This window comes from Nelusetta ayraudi, unplaced genomic scaffold (assembly GCF_046127955.1).
Source record: "Nelusetta ayraudi isolate G7.1 ecotype Tasmania unplaced genomic scaffold, CSIRO-AGI_Nayr_v1 ptg000002l, whole genome shotgun sequence".
Classification (NCBI taxonomy): domain Eukaryota; kingdom Metazoa; phylum Chordata; class Actinopteri; order Tetraodontiformes; family Monacanthidae; genus Nelusetta; species Nelusetta ayraudi.
Window position 1 is genome coordinate 3,175,692 of NW_027466052.1, and position 25,920 is coordinate 3,201,611.

Genomic DNA, 25,920 nt, shown 5'->3' on the forward strand with positions numbered 1-25,920 from the left:
CCTATTTTACTGGCAACTCCACAGATCTAATATTTGGTTGCATGTCCAATATACACATAAAAAGCATTAAATAAATTGCCAGCGTTGCGTATGAATCGGGATGTGCCAGACGGTGTGTAGCGTCACGGCCAATGTGACAATGTAGCTGAGTGGATGCTTCAGCCCCAAGTGACATTGAGAAACATGAAGAGGGTTGACGTACAATGATGGGGGAACTGGTGAGCTCAAGATGCCTGTGTGACTGAACTAGTGGACCAGGAGGACTCATGGTCCACTTTAGGTCCAAATATTTCAAGCAGCATCCCATGGGAGCCCCCAAGGAAATTCAGGGGGCTCCCGGAATACCAAAGATTTTCTTTGAAAGTTATAGATGTTGGTAAGCTTGCATCTGAGAACAGAAAAAGATACCATGTGGTAAACGTCATTAAAACCGACGTTTTACACTCACTCACACATCCAGAGCCAAACTCATCCTACAACTGTTGAGTCGACAGTGAATTGTTGCTCAAACAGTTCTCAAATAAATCTAGTTTTTGGGTGTATAAAATGAAAAATAGAAGAAGAAGAATGAAGTAGATTAAAAAAAAACAAAACAAAAAAAAAAACGTTTAACCAAAATTTACCTTTAATAACCTCTGAATCTGCATTTAAAAAAACATGAAGGCAACAAAATGATATTCAAAGAGTGCTGAACTCGAACTATTTTCTTGTTTAGTGTCAAGTTATTTAATTTAAATAGATGTTAACGCAATGAACATCCAAATGTTTCCCCTCGCTGTGTGCATAGGACGGAACTATCTTGGTGTTTGCGTCTTCTTTGGTTAAACGACTCTCCTTTAAAACTTTCAAGGGCTGATACGTTATATATTGGGCATGAGGGAAAAAAAATCTCATGACAATGAGAATTTACATCATCGTGTAGTAAAATATAATAACATGTAATAATTTTCACAATACATTCATGGCTAAAAACGACTCGACACTTCCGGGTGGTGCCCGGTGTGACAACCGCGCATGTGCACGCACCCACGGTCATCTGTGTTGTTGACAAATGTGAGCAGCAAGGGCTGCTTCGCATCTGTTCTGGTTGCCGTCTTCCCACTCGACTCGGACGAAATGTGATTCAGCCGAATGTGACCGAGGTGGCGAGCATCGTCGAGGGGCACGGTGGAACCGCGAACACGGTCAGAACTTTGAAAGTAAAGTAAAACTGCCGCCATAAGCTGCCGGGCCGGTCCCTCTGGGCGAATGGAGTTGGAACTCGTTAGCCCCGCTAGCCACTTAGCTTTAGCAACAGCTAGCTTGTCAGCTTCAGCCAGACTCACTTGTGATGCACGTTTGCGTTCGACTGCTGCGATTACTCGACCGTCCGACTGGTCGTGAATGACCACCGAGTCCCCAAGTCGGTTGCAGTGACGCTCTTTCCATCCAGGTCCTAGCCAGCATTGCTAATAAAAGCCGAGTCAGATAGTTAATGGGAAAACCCTGCAGTGGTAATGCTGTTTGCTGACAGCGCTGCTCGGCTACGACAGCAGTGAGGCGGTTTACGGCGTGTTTACGTTCTGTATGACACCACTTTTGCAACTAAAACACTGTTCTGGAAGTTAGCGTTAGCGTGTGTCAGCTGACAGGCTCCTGGGGAAACTCTAGCTGCTTCGGTGTGGACACACGTCCCCCGGCCCGTGTTGTGATTCAGCGCCCTTTATCGGATGCTTCCATGTCCGTCCGACTGGTTCGTGCGATGGAACCAGTCCGACCAGTTCCTGCCCCGCTGCGTGAAGTGGTTTGGTGAGAAATCCTGCAGTCCTCGGACGAGGAGGGGGATGTTGGTCACTTGACTGAATGACTGCGGCGGCCTGCGATGACTCTCCTCTCCTGACCCGGGATCCCGTCAGATCCGGCAGCTATTACTATTCTCCGATGCAGTGAACGCCTAAACATGTCGCTGGTTTGTGGACACGCCAAGAGGTTTTGGAGTATTGATCGGGCGATACTAATCCGCTGCATTGTGAGATAGGGAATGAAGGTCTGAAAATGGGCTGAATGCAGGACCTTTGACCCTTATACAGTTAAACTGGATAGGCTAACTAAATGCACAATGTGAACTGCGTAAATATGCGGATTAAAATTTGAAGGCAATTAAGGCACAAACCTTTTATTTTCAATTTTACTGGTGATTCAAATCAGGATTTCCTTCAATTTCAGTTTATTGTATTCCCGTCCATTTCAACTAGCCAATTTGGAATCTCTGGAAGCTAATTTTTTCTAACATAAAAAAAACAAACAAAACAAAAATGTTTGCCACTGTCATTAGTTCGTGCACACATCACGTGAAAGCCAATCGCCAGCCACTTAACATTTTGATGCCATGTGATGAAGATTTACTTTCTTCTTTCTTTTTTGGAATTTGCCATTGAAAGACGATCATTTCAGTCGGTGCTACAAATGAATAGGATTTTGCTTCCCGGCCCTCGCCCTACCAGTGAACGCCAGGACTCTGTCTGTGCTCGTGTGGACTGGATGAGCGAACGGCCTTGTTTGTGCACTGCGTGTGCAGGAGCAACAACCAGGGCGGCGAGTGTGAAATGAATAATTGAGTGCGTTTGTTCGTCCGTGTGCAGGTCTGAAGCGGAACCATGTTGAAGTGGTTCTCTGGCGAGGAGGGAGAGCCCGGCGCTGCAGTGAGTATCCCAGTCTTCCAGTCCAATACACACTCCAGTGGATGACTTTTGACTTGTTGTAGGGAGCTCTGCCTAGTACAGCTGTAACTTTTTTTATTTATTTTTTAAATTTCACCACGACGCCGCTCTACACTCACTTCCATCCACCTCACTGAGCAGCGGCTGTGCAAGTGAAGCTTTTTATGCAGAAAGATTTTGAGAAGCTTTTCCTGCAAAGTTCGGATTTGCATCATTTAATTCGTTAATTCAATTTGCAAGCTGTTGAACCGAGCGAGCGCCGCCGGGTCATCTTGCATACGTGTCTTCACCGGCAGTTTGTTGGAATTTCTGACTCCCTCCTAGTTGGATGTCATGTGACCGACTAGCTGGCTGCACTCAGCGGCGACGGCGTTCAGTCTGGGTTCAGACAGACTGCTGAGCCCACACTTCCTGTCGGGGGGGGCGCCGGCCGCAGCTTTGGATTAACAAACACAGTGAGTGAGCAGTGCAGTGAGGGGGTCAGTAAAGCCTTGGGTGTGTGTGTGTGTGACGTCTCCGCAGGGCGCCGGCTCTCCCCACCGGCCCGCTGCCACCACCACAGAGGTGGCCGTGGAGGAGACGGCCGAACGGCTGGCCCAGACGGAACAGCTGCTCTCGCAGCTGAAGATGATGATCCGCGAGAAGGACGCGGCGCTTGGCTCCAAAGATGAGCAGCTGAAGGTGAGACACCTGGTCTCGTCGCTGCCTCAGGCAGGCGCTTCGGAAAAAGCGCTGAGCAACAACGTCTCCATCATTGCAGAAACCTGTCATCTTTTATCACAGCGTGCGTGTCACAAACCTACTACTGCTGCTACTACTACTAATAGATAATGATAATGGTGGATTCGACCTGGAGCTGGGGGATTTTTTTTTAAACCGCAGCTGCATCCACTCTGACAGTCGCCAAGCGAACAGGATGTCGTTAAATATTAGAACCAGCTCGGCTCAAAGTCCGACCCACAATCACAGAGGCAAGAACGTGAGGAATGCCTTCGCCTGAGGGAGCGCTGCTCACTGCTCAGGAATCATTTAGGTCAAAGTCCAACCTGTGCGTGTGTGCGTGCGTGTGTGTGTGTGTGTGTGTCCCTCAGATGGAGAAGGAGTCGTGCGAGGCCAAACTGTCAAAGCTGCGTCTGCAGAACAAGGCCAGAGTGACGTCCCTCAACACGCAGCTGGAGGAGCTGAAGAAGCAACAGGGGATTCCGCTGGGCTCTCCCGCACACAGCAAAAAGGTTCACACACACACACACACACACACACACACACACACACACACACACACACACACACACTGTCGGTGTCTGACACCTTTGTTCCTAACTGCAAGCTTTACTTGAAAAAAGCTTTCTGGTGGATGCCGTTCCCTCTGAACAAGACCGGGCTTCCCCCAGAAGAGCTGCTAATTATCCCACAAGCCCACTGAGTTATTACTATTATCACTTAGCTGTGGCCATTGGCCGTCCGAGGTCAAGATGCCCGACTGTGGAGGAGCTGATCTCCAGCGCGTCTCTCACAGTCTCGGGCCGAGCTCATCGCCGCGTCGCTCGACGCTTCAGCTCGTCTTCCACGTGACGTCGCGCTTCTTCCGTCTCACTGCAGGGGGCGTCAGAAGGAGGAGAGCAGGCCAGCCGGGGCAAGATTGTGGTGCTGAAGAAGAAGGTGGAGGAGCTGGAGCAGCAGCTGGCACAGCGGCAGCAAGAGTTGGTGCACAAGGTGACGCGGATGACGCGGTCTGAGGGGGGGGAAGGAAAAAAAGCAAAGAAAAGCAAAAAAAACAAACAATGTGCCGTTAAAGCAGCCGTGGCTGCCCTGCTTTTGTCCGTGACGCACCTCCTCTTCCCACCAGACGGAGGCGGTGGAGTCACAGCAGCGGCGCGGCGAGGAAATGGACGCTATGCTGGCGGAGCGGGACAGGAAGCTGGCGGAGAAAGAGGCCTACATCGTCCACCTGCAGACGGCGCTGGCCGGAGAGACGCCTCCCGCCCCACCTCAGGTTGGTCACTCCGGGGCAACGGCCGGGCGGGGGGGACAGACGACGGACAGCCACGTGTGACATCCTCCCGTTTTGCCCCTTTTCCGCAGGCGGCGGCGGAGGAGACGGAGAAGGGCGCCTCGCTGCAGGAGCTGCAGCCGCTGGTGCAGAGTCTCAACAGGAAGGTGGAGGAGTGGGAGGAGCGCTGCGCTCTGCTGCAGGAGCAGGCGGAGGGTCTGAAGGCGCTGCTGCAGTCCGAGCAGGAGCGCTACTCTCAGAAGGAGAGCATGTATGAGAAAGACGTAGGTGACGTTGCCCCGCCCCCGCCCCCAGCCGTCGCTCCGCCTCCTCGCGCACGCCGCCTCAGACCTCCTCCTCTCCTCTCCTTTCCAGATCCAGACCTTTAAAGACATCATCCTGCAGAAGGAGGAGCAGCTGACGCAGGTCAACCAGCTGCACGAGCAGGAGCTCTTCAAGTTGGCGGCCAAGTCTGACGCCAGTGCCGACCTGGAGCAGGTGACGCCCGCTTGCAGCGCTTGCAACTTGTCGAGAGACAATTCCAAAAATCAAAAATCGAAGCATCAGACACACCTGTGATTGTCGCATTTGAAAAAAAGCTTTTTGGCTCTCACAATACGTTCACAAGCGGGCCATACTAGGATTGTGTCTCCATGACATCACAAAGGGCGCAGAGACCTCCCTCGCAATCCCAGACAAAAGCAGTGAGAGGTCCGACAAAAAAAAAAAAAAAAAAAAAAGCCTCCGTTTTATTGTCAGGCTGCACATGGGGGGGGTAAATAGGCAGCCTGCTGTACAATGGGGGCAACCTCATTGGACGTCAGTGCTGATGATGAGGTCACATGATGACATCTAGATGATTCTGCATCAGGTGTCCTGGGGTTAGATGTGCGTTTGTGTCCCCCTGTTCAGCTGCTGAAGGCCCTGAAGCAGAAGCTCCATGAGAAGGAGGAGGTGCTGCTGGGCAAGACTCAGGTCATCGACGTCCTGCAGGGAGAGGTAGACGGCAGGGACCTGCAGATCAAGGTCAGGAACTCCCGTCCCCCCACAGAAGCCTCCCGTCACTGTCTGCTGCCCAGTCACCTGACTCCCCTCCTCCTCCTCCTCCTCCTCCTCCTCCTCCTCTTCCACCACCCCAGGAGCTGACGGAGCGACTGCGGCGCCTCCAGGTGGAGCGGGAGAGTATGGCGTCCCGGATGGACGCGGAGAAGCACGTGATGCGGGCGCAGCTCCGCGACCTGATGGACAAGCAGCGTGCGGAGGCGCAGCGGCTGAGCGAGCAGCACCAGGAGCAGCTGGCCCAGACCCGGCAGGACCTCCTGGCGCAGCTGGAGGAGCTGAGGAGCGCCTCCGCGGCGCCCCCCGCTGGCGAGGAGGCCTCAAGAAAGCAGCTGGCCGACTCGGTCCAGACTGTGGCTGAGCTGGAAGGTGGGACTGAGTCCAACAGTGGGGGGGGCGGAGGGAGGGGGGTGCCGGTGTCATGTGACCTCTTCCAATTTTCATAGCCTGTTGGTCAGTTTCTGTCAATATCTGCCAAAGCTTTGTCATTTACCTCTTCGCAGCCCAAGTAACGCAGAAAACGGAGGAGGCCAGCAGGTCCGAGGCCAAGTTCCTGAAGACCAAGGCCTGGTCCAAGTCTCGGATCAGACAGCTGGAGGAGGAGTTGAGGAAAAGCCAGGTGAGGCGACCCTGCCAGTTTCAGCAAGAGCCGGCACCACAGCAATGTTGTCTGGCAGTGGCTTGCTCAAAGCTGATTGCCCCCCCGCCCCCCTCCCCCAACCCAGGCTGGCGACGCCCCCCCCGAACTGAGGGCCCTGCGTGGTCGCATCACGGAGCTGGAGGCGGAGCGGGAGGAGAACGCCTGGAGAGTGGAGCGCTACGGGGAGCTCAGAGCCCAAAACGGTAAGAGACGCGTTCTCCGCCACCGCCGTCGCTTCCCCCTGCAGGAGGCCGGCGGAAGTGACGCGTTTTCTTTTTCCTCCCCTCGCCCAGACGAGCTGGAGGCCAAGCTGGTGGCGTACGAGGAGCAGCAGCGGACGCTGCAGGCCGACCTGGAGCAGGTGGCCAAGCGGGCCGCATCGCAGACCAGCGAGTCGGGCAGCGCCGACGACGGCGCCCAGTGCCAGGTGCTGGAATGGCAGGAGATGGTGGCCGAGGCCGTCAGCGCCCGGGACCAGGCCAGGGAGGAGAGGACCACCATGGCGCTGCGCATCAGCCACATGGAGGAGGAGCGAGAGGGTAAGGGCGAGGGCCGTGTCCCTGTGGTGGCGGTGCTGCTGGTGCTGGTGGTGGTGGTGGTGCAGCGGCTGGATTAGCCGCGGAGCTAACACCACTCACAGCTCACTCACACACCAGAGGAGTGCCGGTGGTCTGCTGCTGCTATAAACAGGCTGAGGCATAAAAAAGAAAATGGAAAGCTGCGTCATCAAGAAGAACTCAGGAACGTTCTGAAAGCGACTTATGAGCCCAGTAGGGGGCAGAAGTGAGCCTCAGTGACCACTCACCACTCCTCCTCCTCCTCCTCCATCATCCGTTGGTGTTTGGTGTTTTCCTGTCATCTGCCTGAACATCACCTTCTTTTTTTCCCCCCCCGCCCCTCTTGCATCTCTTGGTCGTCCACGCCGCCGTTCTGGGAGCCTCATTGGTTGGCTCGGTGCTGCTCCACACCTCCAGGCTCTGCTCCAGGGATGGGAGCAGCCACGCAGAACCGCTTCCCATCAGTTTTGTGCTCGCAGGCTGCCCCCCCTCTCACCCGCCACGGTGCCACCGGGCCGCCGCGCCGCCGCCAGCTGCCCCAAGCTTATTGGCCCTGGGAGCGAGAGGGCGGGGCCAGCCGCCGGCAGCGCGGCGGCCCGGCGCCACTTGGACTCCGTCCCCCAACGTCTTTCTTTCCCCTCTCGTGCGTCGTCCCTCTCATCCTCCTTCATGACCCCTCCCTCTCTCAGCTCCCTGTTTGTTTTTATTCCCGCTGTGGTTGAAACTAAACGGTGTGCCTCCGTCTGTCTAAACCCCCTGGTGGACCAACTGTGAACTGCAGGCTCCCAGTCTCACTCCCTCACCCCGGAGACACGCACAGCGACTTTAAGGGCCACCGCTGACGCTTTCAGTGTGTTTTTGGGCTTCATGACGACCCTTTGAAGTTCAGTTCAGTTCATTTGTAACCGTCCCCTCCCCGCCGCCCCCTACTGGAGGCGAGTTGTGGTGTTTTTTAACTCTTTTTTTTTTCTCGTTCCCCTCTGTAAACAAACTGAAGATCTAAACATCTTTTGGAATTAAACTACCTGGAACGACTGAAATCAACCTCCTGAAACGTTCCGTCGTGTGCTGAGAGGGAGGCGCTGAGGAGCTGAGCCACAGGCCGCCACCAGGGGGCGTTCTGTCCTTTCACTCAGTGTCTTGCGATGCCATTAGTAACAACAGTAGAATTTGCTGTTGTTGCTTATGGCTGCACGGCCCACTGACGGTTCTTGTCTTCATCGCCCCTGCTCCACCCACTTGCTCCGTCCCCCACTAACACCCCCTCACCGTCACCACCCACCCCCGCTTTGCACTGCCCCTCCCTTTCGCCGCCGAAAATCAGCCTGTTGTCACAAAACGGATGGGAACGAGCGTGCGTACGTGCGTGCGTGTGTGTGTGTGTGTGTGTGTGTGTGTGTGTGAGATTTGGCTCCGCCCTGCTTGCTTAAGACGTTTCGTTGTTCCCCGGCCCCTCCCCCTCCCGTGTCTGAGCGCTGCCCCTCCCCCCTGCTGACCAGTGTGTTGCTCTGTCAGGTGTTTTGCTCTCTCAGTCGGCTGCCAACTGTTGTGTTTGTGTGTTGCGCCGACTCTCGTCACGGAAACACACACACACGCACACACACGTCGTCTCCGTATCTACCCCGTCCCCCCTCCCCCGACCCTCCTCGTCCTGTTCATTTCACTCGCCCCCTCCTCACCGGCCCCTCCCCGTCTCCCTGTGGCACAAAACTGATTGAGGATGACTGGTTCTTTCCTGGCTGCTCCGATTCAGCTCTGGAAACCCGGCAGCAGGAGCTGGAGGAGGAGCTGGCCCAGGCCCAGGTCCAGGGGCTCGGCCGGCACCGGGCCAAGAAGTCGGCGCCTCCGTCCCAGCGAAGCCTCCAGGTAAACGCTCTCTGCTCTGCCTCCTGTCGTCGCGCTGTGAACGCCCGCAGTGCAGACGATCGCCGTCACTGCGCCGAAGCAGTTTGGCTTTCACGAGTGACAGCGGAAGCAGGGGTTCTGGCACAGGGGCTGCGACTAGCCTCATCACAACACCATATTGAGGAGTCAGTTTCTCTCACACTTCACGTTGCAGCTTTTTATCGATGTTTTTCTCCTGAGCAATTGCGGACACTGAGCACGATCTAGTGGACGGAGAAGTGGATTTCATCATTATTCAATCAGCTTTTATTTATAAAGCGCCAAATCACAGGTTTCTTAAAGCGCTTTGCAGTCAGTCAAAGAGAGAAAAGCAGCAGCTCCTCTCGTGACTGCAGCTGCTTTTTCTGAAAACCTCCTCCAGAGATTGTCAGAACCTCTTTAATTCAGTGCAGTTAAATTGAAAAGCTTTTTTGGTGACGCCATTGCCGGCCGCTCCGATCGGGGCTGGTCTGGTCACTGGAACCTCAAAGCTCATTTTAAAGGTCCAGTGTGTACATTTTTTTAAGCCAGCTTTTACTCACTGGACCTTCAAGGACGCAGGAAGTTTGTTCACCTTCTTATAATGGAAGGATTTTGGCCGTCGGAGGAGGTGAAGTGAAGCCGCCCTGTTCCTCCGCCCGCCCGTCAAAACTTGCGTGTTCTGCTTGCAGGAAGACTTTGAGTTTGACGGACAGGCCCAGTTCCAGGAGGGGCGGAGCCCGTCGGAGAGCACCGCCCAGATGGAGGGCGAGAACATGGGAGGTTGGTGGCCGGAGCAGAGTGCTCCTGACACAGGTGTGAGAGCCCGGACAGTCTCCATCAGCATGCACCCGCCGTCTCCTCGGCGCCCCACCCGCCTGCTTGGTTGTGGTGTGTTTGTCACGTGACCTGCTGGACCAGCGGGGACCCAACCCGCAGTCACGCCTTCAATTATTGGTTCACCATTTTCCATCAGTTCACGGTTTGGTTTTGGTTTTTTTTTGGTCTCTGGACATGTGCATGCTGATGGAGCTGCTGCGTGTTTGTTGTGATGTGACAGTCTGACTGTAGGTGGCGGTAAGTGTCTGTTCTCACCCTTTCCATGTCTCGCTCCTCTTTATTTTCCTCCATCCCATCACTTCAACCGCTGCTTGACCCTGAAACCAAAAAAAATAAATGTTTTAAAAAAGAAAGTAGAATAAATCAAATTTGATTTAATTGTCTAATATTTTCTTATTATATTTTTATAATAGTATTATTGGCTTATTATGCAATCTTCAGCTGGAACAGAGTTGCAGAGCAATAGTGGCCCCTTGTGGTTGAAGCCATCAGCTGCAGCTAACTGTCCTCAGGAGAGGCCAGCTCCTGGTCTTTGTCCCCCTCCACCTGACTCACCTTGCCGGCCGCACCGACTCACCTGTCTTTTTGCGCAGGTGGCCTGCGGTCGGTGGTGGAGGAGCTGGAGCTGGAGCGGAACCAGCTGCAGGAGCAGATCCTCAGCCTGGAGGAGCGCTGCCAGGACCTGGAGGACCGTCTGCAGCTGCAGGCCCGCATCGAGGCCCTGCAGGTGAGCCAATATCCGCCTGATCCCACCCACCCCCACCTGACATCAGAACAGTCCCCTTCATGTCACTTAGTCTCTGATTCAATGTAGTGACTGCATGCCCCCCCGCCCTTCGCCCCCCTCCGAGGAAGTTGTAACCCACTCTTCTAACACAGGTGACGTTTGATGTAGATGAGGACGAGCAGCCTTGTTGCGTCTCTCAGGTGTGTGTCTGTGTGTGTTTGTGTGCGTGCGCTGGAGGGCACAGTCTCCGGCGGTGGCAGCTAACGGTGTGGTGTGTTGGTTTAACCTCCACCTGCAGCAGACAGATTGGGTGTCAGGGTCACTGTTGTGCTGTGAGCTTTGTTTTAACACCGTGGCAACGGGACAGTGGCTCCGCCGTTGCACTCACGTTTTCATCCCGGCCCGTCCGACTGTTTGTGTTCCGCTGCAGAACGAGACGGAGAAGCTGCAGAATCAGCTGTCCAGTGCCCGCACTCAGCAGAGCCGAGACGCTGAGAAGCATCAGCTGCTGGTTGGCAGCCTCAACGAGCAGCTCCGAGGGTGAGTGGCACACTCTGGTTGCACTGGTTCCAGCAGCGCACACTCTACATGTACTTGTTCCAGCAGCACACACTCCACTGGTTTCACTGGTTCCAGCAGCGTATACTCTACTGGTACTAGTTCCAGCAGCACACACTCGATTGAGTCCACTGGTTCCAGCAGCACACACAATTCACTGGTTCGACTGCTTCCAGCAGCGCACACTCTACTGGTACTGGTTCCAGCAGCGCACACTCTATTGAGTCCACTGGTTCCAGCAGCACACACTACACTGCTTCCACTAGTTCCAGCAGTGCACACTCCACTGGTTCCACTTTTTTCGGCAACACACTACACTTGTTCCACTGGTTCCAGCAGTGCACACTCCACTGGTTCAACTGGTTCCAGCAGCGCACACTCTTCTGGTGCTGGTTCCAGCAGTGCACACTCCGCTGGTTCCACTTGTTCCAACTGCACGGACCACTGGAACTGATTCCAGCCCCACACACTCCACAAACACCTCCAATCTGAGGGGGTCCACTGCCATGGATCTCAGCGTCCTCAAGAGTGGTTTCACTTCCTGTTTGTGTCAATCGGGCATCAAATTTTAAATCTACATTTCTCATTTACTCTTCGTGTCGTCCGTCCACCCCTCCAATCCCCAGGCTGACCAACACTCAGGAGAGCCTGGAGAGCTCCCTCCTGGACAAGGAAAACACTTTGGCCAAGACATCGCAGAAGCTGGAGCTCATCTCCAGCCTGGGTGAGACTCTGAGCCAGAAGGAGCTCCAGCTCAGGGAGGTCTCAGAGAAGCTGCTGCAGACGGAGCTCTCGGTAAGCGGCTCACTCCCTCCTCCTCGCCGCCGTTGTTCCCGCCACGCGCCGTTCTCCAGCTTTGTGCTCTGTTTCCCGTGCAGCTGGAGAAGGTCTCCCAGGAAGGCAGCCGCTCGGAGAAACAGTGCTCGGAGCTGAGGGCCGAGGTGGCCGACCTCACGCACAAGCTGAGCGCACTGAAGGAGAAGGTGAGCGTCCGTGAACAAATGGCAATGGAAAGTGCAGCCTTTGGAATTTCACACTGAGAGAACCAAGAAAGCCCTGCTGCAATGTTCCATGGATCGAGGTTTGGGCTTAATTAGCTCGTCTCAGCGCTGTTATGTTGAAGTTTAGACACTCGTTACACCTTTGGGTTTTTTTTTTTTTTTTTTTTTTTTTAGATCCCTTTCATTTTGACCCTGACAGTCTGTGTGCAAGAGTCTCATGTGAAATCATGTCGCGTTAAAACTCCTCCCAACGTCCCGTCCTTCTTTGAACTTGCTTTGTTAGCCACTACAGTACAATGTAGTGAAGATGCACACTGCCCCCTGCTGGCTGTGGACACACTGACAGGCCGCGTGAATGCTAAAACATTGGTTCCAGCACCACACACTCCAAAAACCCTCCCAATCCCACCTGCTCCCACGGTTCTTACTGTCATCAGAAAAGCTGGTCAGAGTGCTCAGTTCCTGTGTCCCTGCTCCGACTTCTCTAGATCTCCGGCTGATGTTCTCATTGATGCTCCTTTTTTCACTTTCAGACTCAGAAGCAGGAAGTGACAGCAGAGAGGTTGCAGAGCGAGCTGGACCAGGCCGGCGAGGAGCTGGACAAACTGAACGCCTCCTACCTGGAGGAACGAGCCCAGCTCATCCACGACCTGCAGAGCTGCGAGCGCCAGATGGACAGTCTGAAAGAGGTCCTGCAGGAGAAGGACAAGGAGATCTCCACCCTCTCGGGCCACGCCGCCGAGTATGCCGAGCAGCTGGCGGCGCTCAAGCAGGAGCTCCGGCTCAAGGAGGAGAACCTGCTGCACGCGGAGACGGCGCTGAGCAAGGCCGAGCGCGAGGCCTCCGTCATGAGAGAGTCGCAGAGCTCAGACCAGCGAGCTCGGGACGAGAAGATGACGGAGCTGTTGGAGAAGCTGGCGGAGGCCGAGACGGAGCTGCTCAAAGCCCGAGAGGAGAGAGAAGCTAAGACGTCTGAGGCGGACGTTCTGGTGAGACAGACCCAGGACGACGAGAAAACCATTCAGGAGCTTCGCGGGGAGGCCCAGAGACACGCGGCGAGCCATCGGAGTCACCTGACCGAGTGCCAGTCACATGTCGCGGCACTGAAGGAGCAGCTGGCCGCCTCCTCCACAAAACTGCAGGAGGCCGAAGGCCGAGAGCAGACGTGTAGCGCCGAGCTCAGAACCGTCAGAGAGGAGCAGCAGGAGCTGCTAGCACAGGTGGACAAGTACAAAGCGGAGGTGCAGGGCGTGTCCAGACGCTGGGAGGAAAAGGCTCAGGCCGAGGCCGAGCTCTTCAGGAAGGAGACGCAGGAGAGACTGGAGACCATCGCCGGACTGGAAACGCAGCTGCGGGCGGCGGAGGACGAGAGGCAGGGGTTCAGCTCCGAGCTGAGCGGACGCCGCTCCGAGGAGGAGAGGATGAGCAGCGAGATCCGCAGCAAAGCGGAGGCCATCTCCAAGCTGGAGCATCTGCTGAACGAGGCGGACGGCGAGAAGAACCTGCTGCGGGACAAACTCGAGGGAGCGATGGAGGAGCTGCGGCAGCAGCAGCAGAGAGCGCAAGAACTCGACGAAAAGGTCGGCGACAGCGAGCGGCAGCTCCGCCTGCTCACCCAGCAGAGAGACTCGCTGCAGGAGCAGCTCCGGGCCCGAGAGCAGACCGCGGCGGAAGCCGGGGAGGAAAGAGAGTCTCTGCAAGACAGGATCGCCACGCTGGAGGCGCAGGTCCTGCAGAGCAGCAGCTCAGTCCGAGAGCTGCAGGGAGACAAGGAGCGGCTCACGGAGTTGAACAGAGTGCTGGAGCAGAGCTCTCATTCCAGCTCCGGGATCCTGCTGGAGAAAACCGAGGAGTGCAGCCGCCTGGGCCAGTCCCTCAGCGAGGCACAGCGCAGCCTGCAGAGTCTGACCTCCGAGGCCCAGCAGCTCCAGCAGGACGCCGCAGAGCGCCAGCAGACCGCCGACCTCCTCCGAGCTCAGGCCGAGGCGCAGCAGAAGCAGCTGGCGGAGCTCCAGGGAACCGTGGACGGCCTGAGGTCCGAGCTGACGCAGAAGGAGGAGGTGTCGAGCGAGAACCTGCTCCTGCAGGGCGAAGTTGCACGGCAGAAGAGCGTCGTCTCGGAGCTCCAAGCGGAAGCCGAGCGTCTCCGGGATGAACGCTCCCGACTCCTTCGGCAAGCGGCCGACGGCGAGGAGTCACTGAGAGACGCGACACGGCGGTGTGAGAAACACCAAGAGGAGCTGAGGGACACGAGCGAGAAGATTCAGAGTCTGAGCGAGCGGATTAAGGCGACGGAGGAGAGCAGCAGGCGGTGGGAGGCGGAGGCCCAGCAGAGGCTGACGGAGCTCCAGGCGGAGACGGAGCAACGGCTGCAGCTCCAGGCCGTCTGCCAGGCCAAAGAGCTGCAGCTCTCGCAGCAGGCGCAGGCCGTGTCGGACCTCCAGACTCAACTGAAGACCACCCTGGAGTCCAGCTCTGAGCTCAGCACAAAAGTCGACGGCCTGACGGGGAACCAGCTGAGGCTGGAGGAGGAGCTGGCGCAGAGCGTTGCCGAGACGAGTTCCCTCCGCGAGCAGGCGGCCGAGCATCGAGAGACCATCGCCGGCCTGCTGGGGGAGAAGGAGACGCTGGCGCTCACGGCGGGCCAGTTAAAGAAGCTGCTGGAAGACCACGAGGCCTCCAGCGCCGCCGGCCTGCTGGAGAGAAGCAGCCGGTGCGACGAACTGTCGGCGAGGCTGGCGCGGGCGGAGGAGGAGCTGCGGAGCGCGCGGCAGCAGGTCGACGGCCTGACGCAGCGCGTCGGAGAGCTGAGTTCGTCCCTGAGCGAGCGAGAGCGGACGGTGTCGGAGCAGCGTCGGCAGCTGGAGGCCAGGCAGGAGGAGGCGGAGGTGCTGCAGGAGCAGGCGGAGGAGGCTGCACAGCGGCAGAGCCGGACGGCCCAGATGCAGGCGGAGGTCACCCGGCAGCTGGAGGAGAGCAGAGAGGAGCTGGAGCAGCGCAGCCGGTCGGTTGCGTCGCTCAGCGGTCAGCTGGCGGCCGCCAACCAGAGCGCCGCCGAGATGGAGACGCAAGTCGCCGGCTTGACGACGACGACGAAGGAGCTGGCGGCAGAAAAGTGTCGGCAGGAGGAGCAGAGCGCTGCCCTGGTGGCGGAGCTGAGAGGCAAAATCCTGGAGCTGGATGAGCAGAGAGAACAGATGAGGTCTGAGCTCCAGAGAACGGCAGCAGAGTTCTCCAGAGCGCAGGGAGAGGCGACCGAGCTGAGGAAAGCGCGCTTGGAGAGGGAGAGTCTGCAGCGGCAAGAAGAGTCTCTGAAGGAGCAGCAGCAGCAGCAACAGCAACAGCAGCAGCAGCAGCAGCAGCAGGACGTCATCCAGCGGCTGAGCGGCCGGATCGCTGAGCAGGAAGAGCAGCTCGCACTCAAAGCTGACGACAACAGCAGTCTGAGAGCCAAAGTCACCGAGCTGCAAGATTCGGTGGGCAAACTCGGAGATAAAGTGAACGTCCTGACCTCAGAGTCGTCGTCCCTCCGGACCAGGTTGGAGCAGAAGGAGCGATCCAGCCTGGAGGAGCGGACCTCCTCCTCCACCGCCGTCCAGAGCCTCGGCACCGCCCTGCAGGCCAAAGAGGCCGAGTGCGACGGCCTGAAGGAGCAGGTCTCGCACCTGGAGGAGTCAGTGGCAAAGCTCAGTGCCGGCCTCCAGGTCCAGGCCGCCGAGGCGGAACATCTGAGGAGGACTCTGGAGGAGAAGGACGCAGCACTGTCGCAGCAGCGCCTCAGCCTCCAGGAGAGTCAAAGGAGAGCCGACGAGGCAGCGCTTTTCAAGACCCAGTTCGCCGAGAGCACAGAGTTGGCGACGGAGCTGCAGGCTCGACTTCAGTCCTTCGCTGTCGAGTCGGAAGACCTCAGGAGATCCGCGGGTGAGACGCAGAGTGCCTTTGACAACCTGCAGGAGAAGTATGCGGCCAACCTGGAGGAGCTGACAGGCGTCCGAGAGCGGCTGTCTCGGGCCGCCGAGGAAGCGTCCCAGCTCCGGAAGATGTTGGACGATGCCAAAGAGCAGCGTGGAAACGCTGAGAGCCTGGTGGAGGCGCTGAGGAGCGACATCTCTGCCATCAGACTGAAGCTGGAGCAGATGGAAGGGCTGAACTCCGGCCTCGTGCGTGAGAAGGACGAAGCGCTGGAGGCTCACCGGGCCGGCGTCTCGCTGCTCACAGTGGAGATCGACCGGCTCAAATCGCAACACCTGCAGGTGGCGTCTCAGATGAATTCGTTGACGGAGAACCTTGAGCAGCGCGAGATGGCCCTCCACGCCATCAACAGCCAGTACACCTTGCAGGCCAGACACGCTTCTCAGCTGGCAGCGCAGACACAGCAGCTGGAGGAGCAGAACCGGCGGCTGGGCCAGGAGAATGCCCGGCTGAGGGAGGAGGCGCGGAAGCTGGAGGCGGAGCAGCGGCGGTCCAGCAGCGCGGAGGAGGAGGCGTCGTTGGAGAAGAAGAATCTACAAGCGCAGGTTAGTGGCAAAGACCAAGAACTCTGTCAGTTGCGAGAAAGCGTTGGCAGGATGGAGCAGGTGCTGCAGGACTCCGAGACGGAGTGGCTGCTGGTTCTGGACGGAGAGAAGCAGGAGAAACAGCTGCTGGCGGAGCAGCTGCAGAGCGCCGAGAGCCTGGTGAAATCCACAGATGCTCAAGTCGACGCCTTGAAGCGAGACCTGGGCGCCTTGCAGGAGAAGTTTGCAGAGGCGTCGTCGGCGGTCGGCCGGGGCTCCACCCAACTGGAGGAAGCCTTGGCGTCCGTCCAGGAAAAGGAGCAGGAGAACAGCAGGTTGCACGAGACTCTGGAAGCAGCGGAACGTGAGTTGCGACAGACCGAGACCCAAAGAGACGTGTCTGCACCTGAGAGGCCGAGCGGCTTGCCAAAGATGATCCTAGAACTCCAGGAGAGCCACCGGCGCCAGCTCCAGACCCTGGACGGTCAGCTGGACGAGAGAGGCTTGCAGTTAGCCGGAGCACAGGAGAGGTTGGAAGAAGAGAAGCGGCGGAGTCAGGAGAAGAGTCATCAGCTTTCTCACCTGCAGCAGACGGTGGAGGCTCTGGAGGCCGAGGTGGCCCAGACGAGAGGAGTTGTCGAGGAGCAGAGGAGCGGCATGAGCGTCCAGATCGGCCAGCAGAAGGAGCTGCTGGCGGCTCTCAGCCAGCAGCTGAGGGACAAAGACGCCGCTGTCGCTCAGGTCATGGAGTCGGCCGCCGGCGAGAGGCTGAAGCTCGGCGAGGAGAAGGCCTCGCTGGCGGAGCTGCTGGCCGGCATGGAGCTGAAAGCCGAGGCCTCCGAGAAGAGGAGCCAGGAGCTTTCGCTGCAGCTGGAGGAGCACCTCGGCCAACTCGGGAGTGGAGAGTCAGAGAAGCTGCGGCTGCTCGAGGAAAGGGACGACGCCCGGGGCGTGTTAGCAACAGCATCCAGAGAAAGAGACGCCGCCAAGAAGAAGCTCCAGGCTGCCTTGCTGGCGAGGAAAGAGCTAATGAAAAAGCTGGAGCGCCTCGAGCGGGAGACAGTAGAGAAGGATGACGGCCTTCGATTGGAGGTCTCGCGCCTGCAGGAGCAACTGCGAGAGCTGGCGCGTCAGGGTGAGGAGAAGGCGAAGATCCACCAAGACGAAATCTCCGTCCTCGAGCGGAAACTCGGGGAGGAAGCAGAGCGGAGGTCAGAGCACGAAGCAGCCCTGGAGAAGCTGCGGGCCGCCGTCAAGGACGCGGAAGCGGCTCTAGCCAAAGTTGCGCTGGAGAAAAAGTGTCTGGTGGAGCAGCTGCATACCGCCGCGACCGAGAGAGAGGAAGCCGAAAGCAGCTGGTCGCAGGAGATGGCTGCGCTTCGCAAAGAAATCCAGACCTGCAGGGACCAGCTCGCGCTGGAGAAGGTGTCGTCGTCGTCCGCCGCCTCCTCGGCCGTCGCCCTGGAAGAGGAGCTCGCTCAGCTGAAGAGCGAAAAGGCGGTACTGCAGAAGAAGGCACAGGTGGCATTGGCGGCACGCAGGACGACGGCCAAGAACGCCGAAGAGAACGACAGGAAGTTGAGGATGGATTTGGACCAGCTCAAAGACGACTACAAGGCCCTGCTGGAGCAGCACTGTCAGCAGACCAACCTGCTCAACGCCACACAGACCAGCCTAGACCAGAAGGTCCGGCAGCTGGAGGAGCTCCGGGAAGCTAGAGCGTCAGAGATGTCCCCGGCTGTGGCCCACAAGGAGGAGGAGGAGGAGGTAGCTGGATCTGAGGACAAACTGAAAACGGAGCAAGTGAAGAACCATCAGGACGCTGAGGCAGCAATGGCCTTCGAGGAGGGAAACATCCCGCAACAGGAAAGTCTCGTGGAGGATCTGAAGGAGAAGGACGAAGCACCGCAGCTGCAGCAGCAGCAACAAGTGATGAAAATCAACGAAACCGCTGTAGAGAGGGTTGAGCTCCAGAAAACGCCAGAGGAGGGAACCGGCGGGAGGCAGCAGGAGAAGCAAAGTAAAACAGCGGCACTGACTAGGAAGCTTCAGGCAGCTCTAGTTTCCAGGAGACAACTGGTGGCGGAAAACACAGCGCTCAAAGAGGAAGTGGCCGATGTGACGGCCAGGTGTGAAGCCAAAGAGGCCGAGGTCGCTGCCCTGGAGTCGTCGCTCACGCAGATGAGGGAGCAACATTTGGAGCTACGGCGCTCGCTGGCGTCGCTGGAGAAGGAGAAGAAGAAGTTGAGCTCCGAGATGGATGGCGTGCTCGGCGACAACCGCAACCTGGCGGCAGCGTGCGACAGCCTGAAGCTCACCATCGAGAACATCACGCAGCAGAAGCAGGCCTTCTCCTGCCAGCTGGAGGCGCTCAGGGACTCACAGGCGGGAGAGCTCTCCAAGTGGAAGTCGGAGCACACCGAGCTGAAGCAGGAGTACGAGTCTCTGCTCCAGGCATACGAGAACGTCGGAGGCGAGATGGACAAGATGAGGCAGCTGCTGGAGGTGGCCAAGAGAGACAGACAGGAAGCCCTCAGGAAGGTCCACCGCCTGGAGGGTGAGCTCGAGACCCTGGAGAAGAAGGCCCGGGAACTGGAAGAGGAAAACGGCCGAGTCAAGGACCAAGCTCCCCAGTTCTCCGAAGAGGAACAACGAAAGATGGAAGACCTGGAAGAGGAGAGTCGGAGAAGCAGGCGGGAGCTGGTTGAAGTCCAGGAGAGCTGCAAGGCAGCGGCAGAAGAGGTGACGGCCAGGAATCGAGCTCTGGAGGCCGAGGTCTGCAGCGTCAGAGAGCGCTTGCAGGAGCTCAGAGGGAAGCTCACAGAAACTGGGGCTGAAAACCAGCGACTAGCCGAGCAGCTAAAAGAGTCCAGCCACATGCACGAGGAGAAGCTCAAAGAATGCAGCAGCACGCAGCTCAAGCTCAGCGAAGCTCTCGGTTTGAACAGTTCGTTGACAACGCAGATTGAGGCCCAGAAGGCAGAACTCGCCATTCAGGTGGAAAACTGCGACCTGCTGCGGAGAGAGAAGCAAAGTTTCACAGAAAGAATCGAGGGGATGCGGAGCGATTGCGAGGCACAGCTAGCGGAAAAGGACACTGTCGTCCGAGATCTGAGGGAGATGGTCAGCAGGCACGACCAGGAGACGGTGAGCCTGAAGGAGACGGTGAGGATCCTGGAGGACGACAAGTCCCTGCTGCAGGAGGAGCTGGAGAACGCCCAGGAGATCTCGGACAAGGTCAAAAACGAGAACGAGTATTTGGAAACAGTTGTCCTCAAAAACTCTGAGAGGATCGACAAGCTGACAGAATCGGTCACTGCTCTGCAGACACAAAACTCACAGCTGTCTGCTCAGCTGGCGGCCGGCGAAGACCTGAGCGGGCGACTCTGGCAGGAGAAGGAGGAGGAGCAGCTCAAGCTCGTCCGAGAGTTTGAGCTGAAGCTCAGGACGTACCAGAGAGGCAGCGAGGGCTCCAAGAATGTGAACAAGGAGCTGCAGGAGCTCCTCAAAGAGAAGCACCGGGAAATCAGTCAGCTGCAGCAGAACTGCGTCAAGTACCAGGAGGTGATCTTGGACCTGGAGAACTCCTCCAAGACCCTGCGGGAGGAGCTGAGGCAAGGCTCGGACGAGACATCCACACTGACAGACAAACACAGCCAAGCGGAAGCCGAGCTGGTTGCTCACAAGAGTCTCCTGCAGCAGGCCCACGACAGGATCCTGAGGGTGGAGTCAGAGAGGGACCGGCTGGCCCTGGACCTCGCGCAGAGAGAGAGCGGCGAGTCCGGGCGCCGCCACGTGGTGGAGGTGGCAAACCCTCTTCGCGGCGCGGAGGAGGAGCTGTCAATGCTGCGGCGGCAGCTGGAGGAGCTGAGAGTGTCGAGAGACAAGGAGACCAAGAGGGCGGAGGAGCTGAGGCGGCAGGTGGAGTCTCAAGACGTCCAGGTAGACTCGCTGCAGAGGGCGGCGGAGACCAGCCAGGCCAAGCTGGCCGCCCTCGAGGGTTCCGCCAACGCCGAAAACTGGGACTCTCTGTTCGGCGAGAGGCTCCAGGAGAAGGACCGGCAGCTGCTGGAGCAGGGCCTGACGGTGCAGCGCCTCCTGGAGGAGGCCAGGGCCAAAGACGGGGAGGCGAGCGCTCTGCGGGCGGCCACGGCCAGGCTGCAGGCCGTCCTGGATGAGCACTCACTGGCGGCCGCCGCGCACCAGCGGCAGCTGCTCGTCGCCGGCGCCAGCAACGCCGAGCTGACCGAGGGCGCCGAGCTGGCGGCCGTGCGGCTGAAGGAGCAGGGCGCCCGCGTCGACGCCCTGGAGCGTGACAAGCGCTCACTGGGCCGCCAACTGGCTGAGCGGGACGGCGCCCTGGCGCGGGCGCAGCTGAGCCTCCGGCAGGCAGAGGAGGTGAGCGGCGACTCGGAGGCGCGGCTGCTGCGGCTGCGCGCCGATGGCCAGGCGGCGGCGGCCGAAGCGGAGAAGCTGGAGGGGGCGAGGCGGCAACTGGCGGAGCTGCTACGCGGCAAAGACGCAGAGATCGCCGCCCTGCTGGCCAGCGGGGACGGCGAGCTGTCGGGCTACCTGGAGCAGCTCCAGGCCAACCAGCGCTCACAGGCGGCCGTCTATGAGGACCGGCTGGCGTCGTCGCGCTACCAGCGGGAGAAGGTCGACGGTGAGCTGCGGCGACTGGAGGCCGAGGTCGAGAGTCTGCGGCGGCGGCTGAGCGGAGCCCAGCAGGAGAAGGAGCAGGCGGCGGCGGCGGCCGACTCGCTGAGGAGCTCCATGGCGTCGCTGCAGAGCGAACGCGAGCGGCTGATGTCCGAGAACAGAGTCCTGGAGGCCAAGAGTCAGCTGGCGCTGGCGGGCGGCAGCGGCGGCAAAGGCCTCAAGCACGAAATCAGAAAACTCTTGCATCAGATGGACGACCTGAACTCGGAGAACGCTATGCTGCGGGCCCAGCTGCTCCGCTACCGGGAGGACCTGAACCAGGTTCTGTCACTGAAGGACAACCAGCTGAAGGCGCTGCTGAAGAAGCAGCAGGACGTCATCCGGAGCCTGGAAGATCAGAAGGTCGGCGCCGAGCGGCGGCACCGTGACGCTCGGCTGGAGCTCCGGAGGGAGGAGGAGGCCGGCGCCGCCCTGCGGGCCGAGATCGGCCGGCTCACGGCTCGTGGCGTGGAGCTGCGGGGGGAAGACCTCCCCCAGGAGACCCATGAGAAGGTGCAGCTGACGGAGACGAAGGTGGAGATGGAGGCGGCGCCGGCGAGAGCCGAGCAGCAGATGGCAGCCAATCAGACTCGACCGACGCCGGTAAGTGGCGTCATCGCCCCCCCCCCTCCCCTGTGGCTGTTTTAGCGTGGCTGCTTTCTTTGGGGTCTTTTTTTTTTTTTTGCCTGCATGGTTGTCACTTGGTTGAGGGAAGCATGAGGGGGTTTGGAGGCGGAGCCACCACCCACAGGCCTCCCCATCACTGCCTTTGCATCTCCCTCGTCCCTCGTTCATCCTTTTGAGTTTTGCTGTTTGAGCAGCGTCCCCCAGCTGCGAGCATGGAAGGGGGCGTGGCTTACCATTTCAGCGTTTCGTTACCTCCTGGTATTCGTCTGGTTTCGCCCGGTCTCGTTTTCATCCTAAGGGAACGTGGTTTCGTTTTTCCACTTCAGCTAAACTCCCCTTTTTTTGTACCGTTTCAGGAAGTGACGCAGAAAATCACCAAGCAGCTGCAGCAGCAGCAGCAGCAGCAGCAGCAGGCGACAGAGGTGTCGCTGAGCCACAGGGGCTTGCCGGAGAAGGAAGTGGGCGGCCACCGCAACCTGAGGTAAGACTCTGACTGCGGCAGTGGCGCTGCCCTAGTGTCGGAACATGAGGCAGCGGCGGCGGCGGCCTCACTGTGTTGGTGTCTGCAGGTCGGAGTTGGACAGGGAGGAGCTGAAGGAGGAGATGCAGCGCTACGTCCAGGAGCTCCAGCAACGAGACCAGTACCTGCAGCAGCTCGGCACCAAGGTACGGACCATGGGTGTACCATAAGAATTGGCTGCTGGACAAGAAATATGGCCGCATGACAAGTTTATTTTCAAGTGGCCACTCAAGGAACTGCAGCAAAGAAATCTCACTGGGCCCAAACTCCAATGCAAAAATAACATAGCAAATCCTTCTCATTGCACACCTTACAGCCATGATATCAAAAAATGATATAAAGGCCTGAAAATCACCAGAAAAGAGTTTATTCCCTTTGTGACGTCACAGTGTTGTGCGTGCTGCTGTGTCCCGGCTCGCTCTGATTGGCTGATGCGTCTTGACGTATCACCGGAGTCACAGCAGCATTTTGGGAAATTGCACATGCTCCAGTCAAATACTTTTTCAGCGTATTCGCTGGATGAGCAACTAGATTGGAATGAATGGGCCGCAATATTGGACCCCGGCGGGCTTAGTACAGACGGACGGACAGCCGGACCTGCCGAACAGGCTCACGTTTTTTTTACCTGAAGAGCCAGAGAAGGCCTGCAGAGGAGGTCGCACTCCACAAGCGCCCACGCTCGTCTCTCTCCCTCCTCCGCAGCTGCAGCAGGTGACGGAGGAGAAGGCCGGCGTGGCCGCCCAGCTGCGGGCCGTGTCTCAGACCCTGAGGGACAGCCAGCAGCGCTGCCATTGGCTGGAGGGCCGGCTGCAGCTCCAGGGCCACGCCCACATTCAGGTAAATCCCGTCCATCCCCCGGAGCGCCTCGCCAACAAGGACTCACAAACACTCACACACACACACACACACACACACGCGTGACTCATCCGTCTCTGCCTTCCTTTCGCCACCAGGGGTCAGTGTGCACCGAAGTGGCGCCCGGAGCCCCCCAGGAGAAAAACGACCACGCCCCCCCTGCGGAAAACACCGGCGTCATGCAGCTCAGGGAACGGTGAGGGCAGGACCGCGCAGCAGCAGGAAGAAACCCTGCCTTTGCTGTTTGTGACTGTGTGTGTGTGTGTGTGTGTGCATGTGTGCGTGTGTGCATGCATTCAGGCTGCTGGAGGCAGAGCAAAGACTGGCGGAGGAGCTGCTGAGGAGGGAGTCGGCCGAGGAGGCGCTACGTCTCCATGTGGACGCAGCGAACAGGTGATTCTGGCGCAGACGCAGCTGAGGGGTGGGCAGGCTTTTGGGCTGGTGGGCCACAATGGCTTCTAAAATTTGACGGAGGGAGGGAGCCGTAGAAGATGGGTGGAGTGTTTTGGTGGCCCACCTCATAGGAGAAAAAAAATATATCATGGGATATGTCGAATAAAAGGTGCTTAAAAATGTCTTTTTGAAAACAAACAAAAGCGTAACAACAAAATAGCCCCACGGTATTTTGCTCTTTATTGAAATGACTCTTAACCCTTTAAGCGCTGGAATTTTTTCAAGAAAATATTCAATTTTGATATCAAGATGTGCTGCTTGGTGACTGTCGTGGCGCATGGACTCGCTGCCGCTGCGTAAAGACGCACCGGCAGACTCGCTCTCACCGGACGACTGAACATCATCGTGAGAGTGCGAATATTCCTCTTCGTTATCTGAGTCAGCCATTACTTTATTTTTCAATTACAACGGACAAACCTCTCGGCATTGTATTCTCTGTAAAATTTGCTGTCTTTCTCTCTCCGCTCTCACTACAACCACTTCCTTGTCTCCTCGACTGAGGCTTTCTCTCTATTTATACTCCGAAATCTGAGGACAAACACATCCCCATGCTGCTCAGATTGAAGCCACAGGTGTCTGCCATCTCCTGTACTGTACTTTCAGCACCGTATTTGCCGCTATGGCCTGTTTAATTCAGCAACGACGCTTGTCGCAATTTTGCGACCATGGCTCCTAAAAGCGTTAGCGCGGCTAGCCTCTAGCGTCAGCGGCAGGTTCCTGGTTGGGCCCTAAAGGTGTGTGTGTGTGTGTGTGTGTGTGTGTGTGTGTGTGTGTCTGTGTGTGTGTGTGTGTGTGTGTGTGTTGTGCAGAGATACTCAGAGAGACTTCAGCATCGACATGGAGGTGGAGGACGAGTGGGACGGCGTCGGCATCGACCCCAACCAGCCGCTCGTGGCTCAGAAGGTAACCAGGCGCCCTTCTGTCCGTCTGTCCACTCCCCGGTGTTGCAGGCGACCCTCTCACCCCCCACCCCCCTCCCTCCTCCATCCCAGGTGAGCGGCGGCGTGCTGGCTTGCCGGCGCTGGCTGCGGGGGCGGAGCCTCTACTTCTCCCGCCTGCTGACTGGCCGCGCCCGCTCTCGTCACCTGTTCCTGGCCTACCTGCTGCTCGTCCACGTTCTGGTCCTGCTCTGTTTGTCCGGCGCCCTCTAGCGGCCGGAGAGACGAGGGACTGGCGACGCTGGCGAGGCTGCGACCGCTGCAAACGACGACGCGACCAGTCAGGATGGAACGCTGGCGTATACAACAGCGCTTTGTTATTTTTATTTTTTATTTTTTTATTTATTGTTCTGTTTTATTGCTGCATCCCTCAAAGGGACAGCTCGTCATAAAATCAGCGCCGCTACACGCAGAGAAACTGGTTCCTGCCTGCGGCTGATCAACCGACCGACCAATCAGCTGTCAGCAGCTCAAGACTCCTGCACACACGCTGCTTCTCCCGACAGCAGGCTGCAGACGCACTGTGAACTGTTCCTTTAAACTATGCCATTGGAGAGACCTGCAGCGCCCCCACCAGGTGTTTGAATGTTCTCCTCGCTCCTGTGGCCTTAAAGACACTCGCTGCGCCCTACCTGCAGGGGTCGCTGCGACCTCCCGACCTACAGGGGTCGCTGCAGGGAGGGTTTTTCCTGGTTGGCTGCGGTTTTTACGCTGTTTTCCCCTCAGGAGAAGACGAAGAGAGAGAAGAAGGAAGCCATTACCTCCCCTGGATCAAGGTGTGGACACTCGTGTCACTTCCTGGTCCGGGTGTAACCCCCCCACCCCCAGATCCTTTAACTGCAGAGCCAAAAATCACGTGCACTGTTACCGCACATACGTACCTATGTAAATACGTGTTTGTACGCCGACTGCACTTCCTGCTGGATCGCTCGACAAAGGCGACCAATGGGAGACGAGCACTGAAGAAGTCGGCGGTTGCTAGTGATGTCACTGATGTGTACGACAAAAGAAACCTCTTTAAATGAAATGGTTGCAAAATAATACTGGATCTATTTAAGGAATTGAGAAGACTACTGAACGGTGCCCCCTGGTGTAGGCCTTCAGCCTGAACTTTGTGCAATAAAAAAAAAAAAGAATTGTTAGAGGGGCTTTTTTTTTCTCCCACATCTCAAAAAAAAAAACACACTAATAAAGCTTATTTTTTTCTCTGCTTAAGGCGTCTTTTACTCTGGAAACTGACTGGATGCACAGGGAATTTCTGAAACACTCCAGCGCAGCAGTAGCAGCTTCACTCACACACACCATCCCAAAAAAAACAAAAACTTGTTATCTGTTGGTACCTTGGGTCTGTGGCATGAATGCATTATAAGAACTGGATACCAGACTGGGACTTGTGATG

At 57.6% G+C, this 25,920-nt stretch overlaps 1 protein-coding gene across 4 annotated transcripts; it reads left to right on the forward strand.

Annotated features, from left to right (window-relative positions):
- The first annotated feature begins 1,026 nt into the window (after positions 1–1,026).
- On the forward strand, positions 1,027–25,731 carry LOC142881625 (uncharacterized). Of its 4 annotated transcripts, none has more exons than XM_076016050.1 (28): positions 1,027–1,184; positions 2,622–2,681; positions 3,222–3,380; positions 3,791–3,931; positions 4,299–4,412; positions 4,546–4,692; positions 4,782–4,973; positions 5,065–5,187; positions 5,602–5,715; positions 5,829–6,117; positions 6,252–6,367; positions 6,474–6,591; positions 6,682–6,927; positions 8,699–8,811; positions 9,501–9,624; positions 10,242–10,375; positions 10,528–10,575; positions 10,806–10,915; positions 11,560–11,728; positions 11,812–11,916; positions 12,468–21,731; positions 22,112–22,236; positions 22,325–22,421; positions 22,978–23,112; positions 23,229–23,326; positions 23,431–23,523; positions 24,393–24,486; positions 24,576–25,731. In XM_076016050.1, exons 2-28 carry the CDS (start codon positions 2,637–2,639, stop codon positions 24,732–24,734), a joined length of 12,672 nt encoding a protein of 4,223 aa, XP_075872165.1. In that variant the 5' UTR covers positions 1,027–1,184; positions 2,622–2,636; the 3' UTR covers positions 24,735–25,731. The 4 variants fall into 4 exon arrangements, with proteins under 4 accessions (XP_075872165.1, XP_075872220.1, XP_075872238.1 ...); XM_076016105.1 differs by having other exon boundaries at positions 1,028–1,184; positions 9,501–9,591; XM_076016123.1 differs by lacking the exon at positions 10,528–10,575 and having other exon boundaries at positions 1,028–1,184.
- Positions 25,732–25,920: the final 189 nt, after the last annotated feature.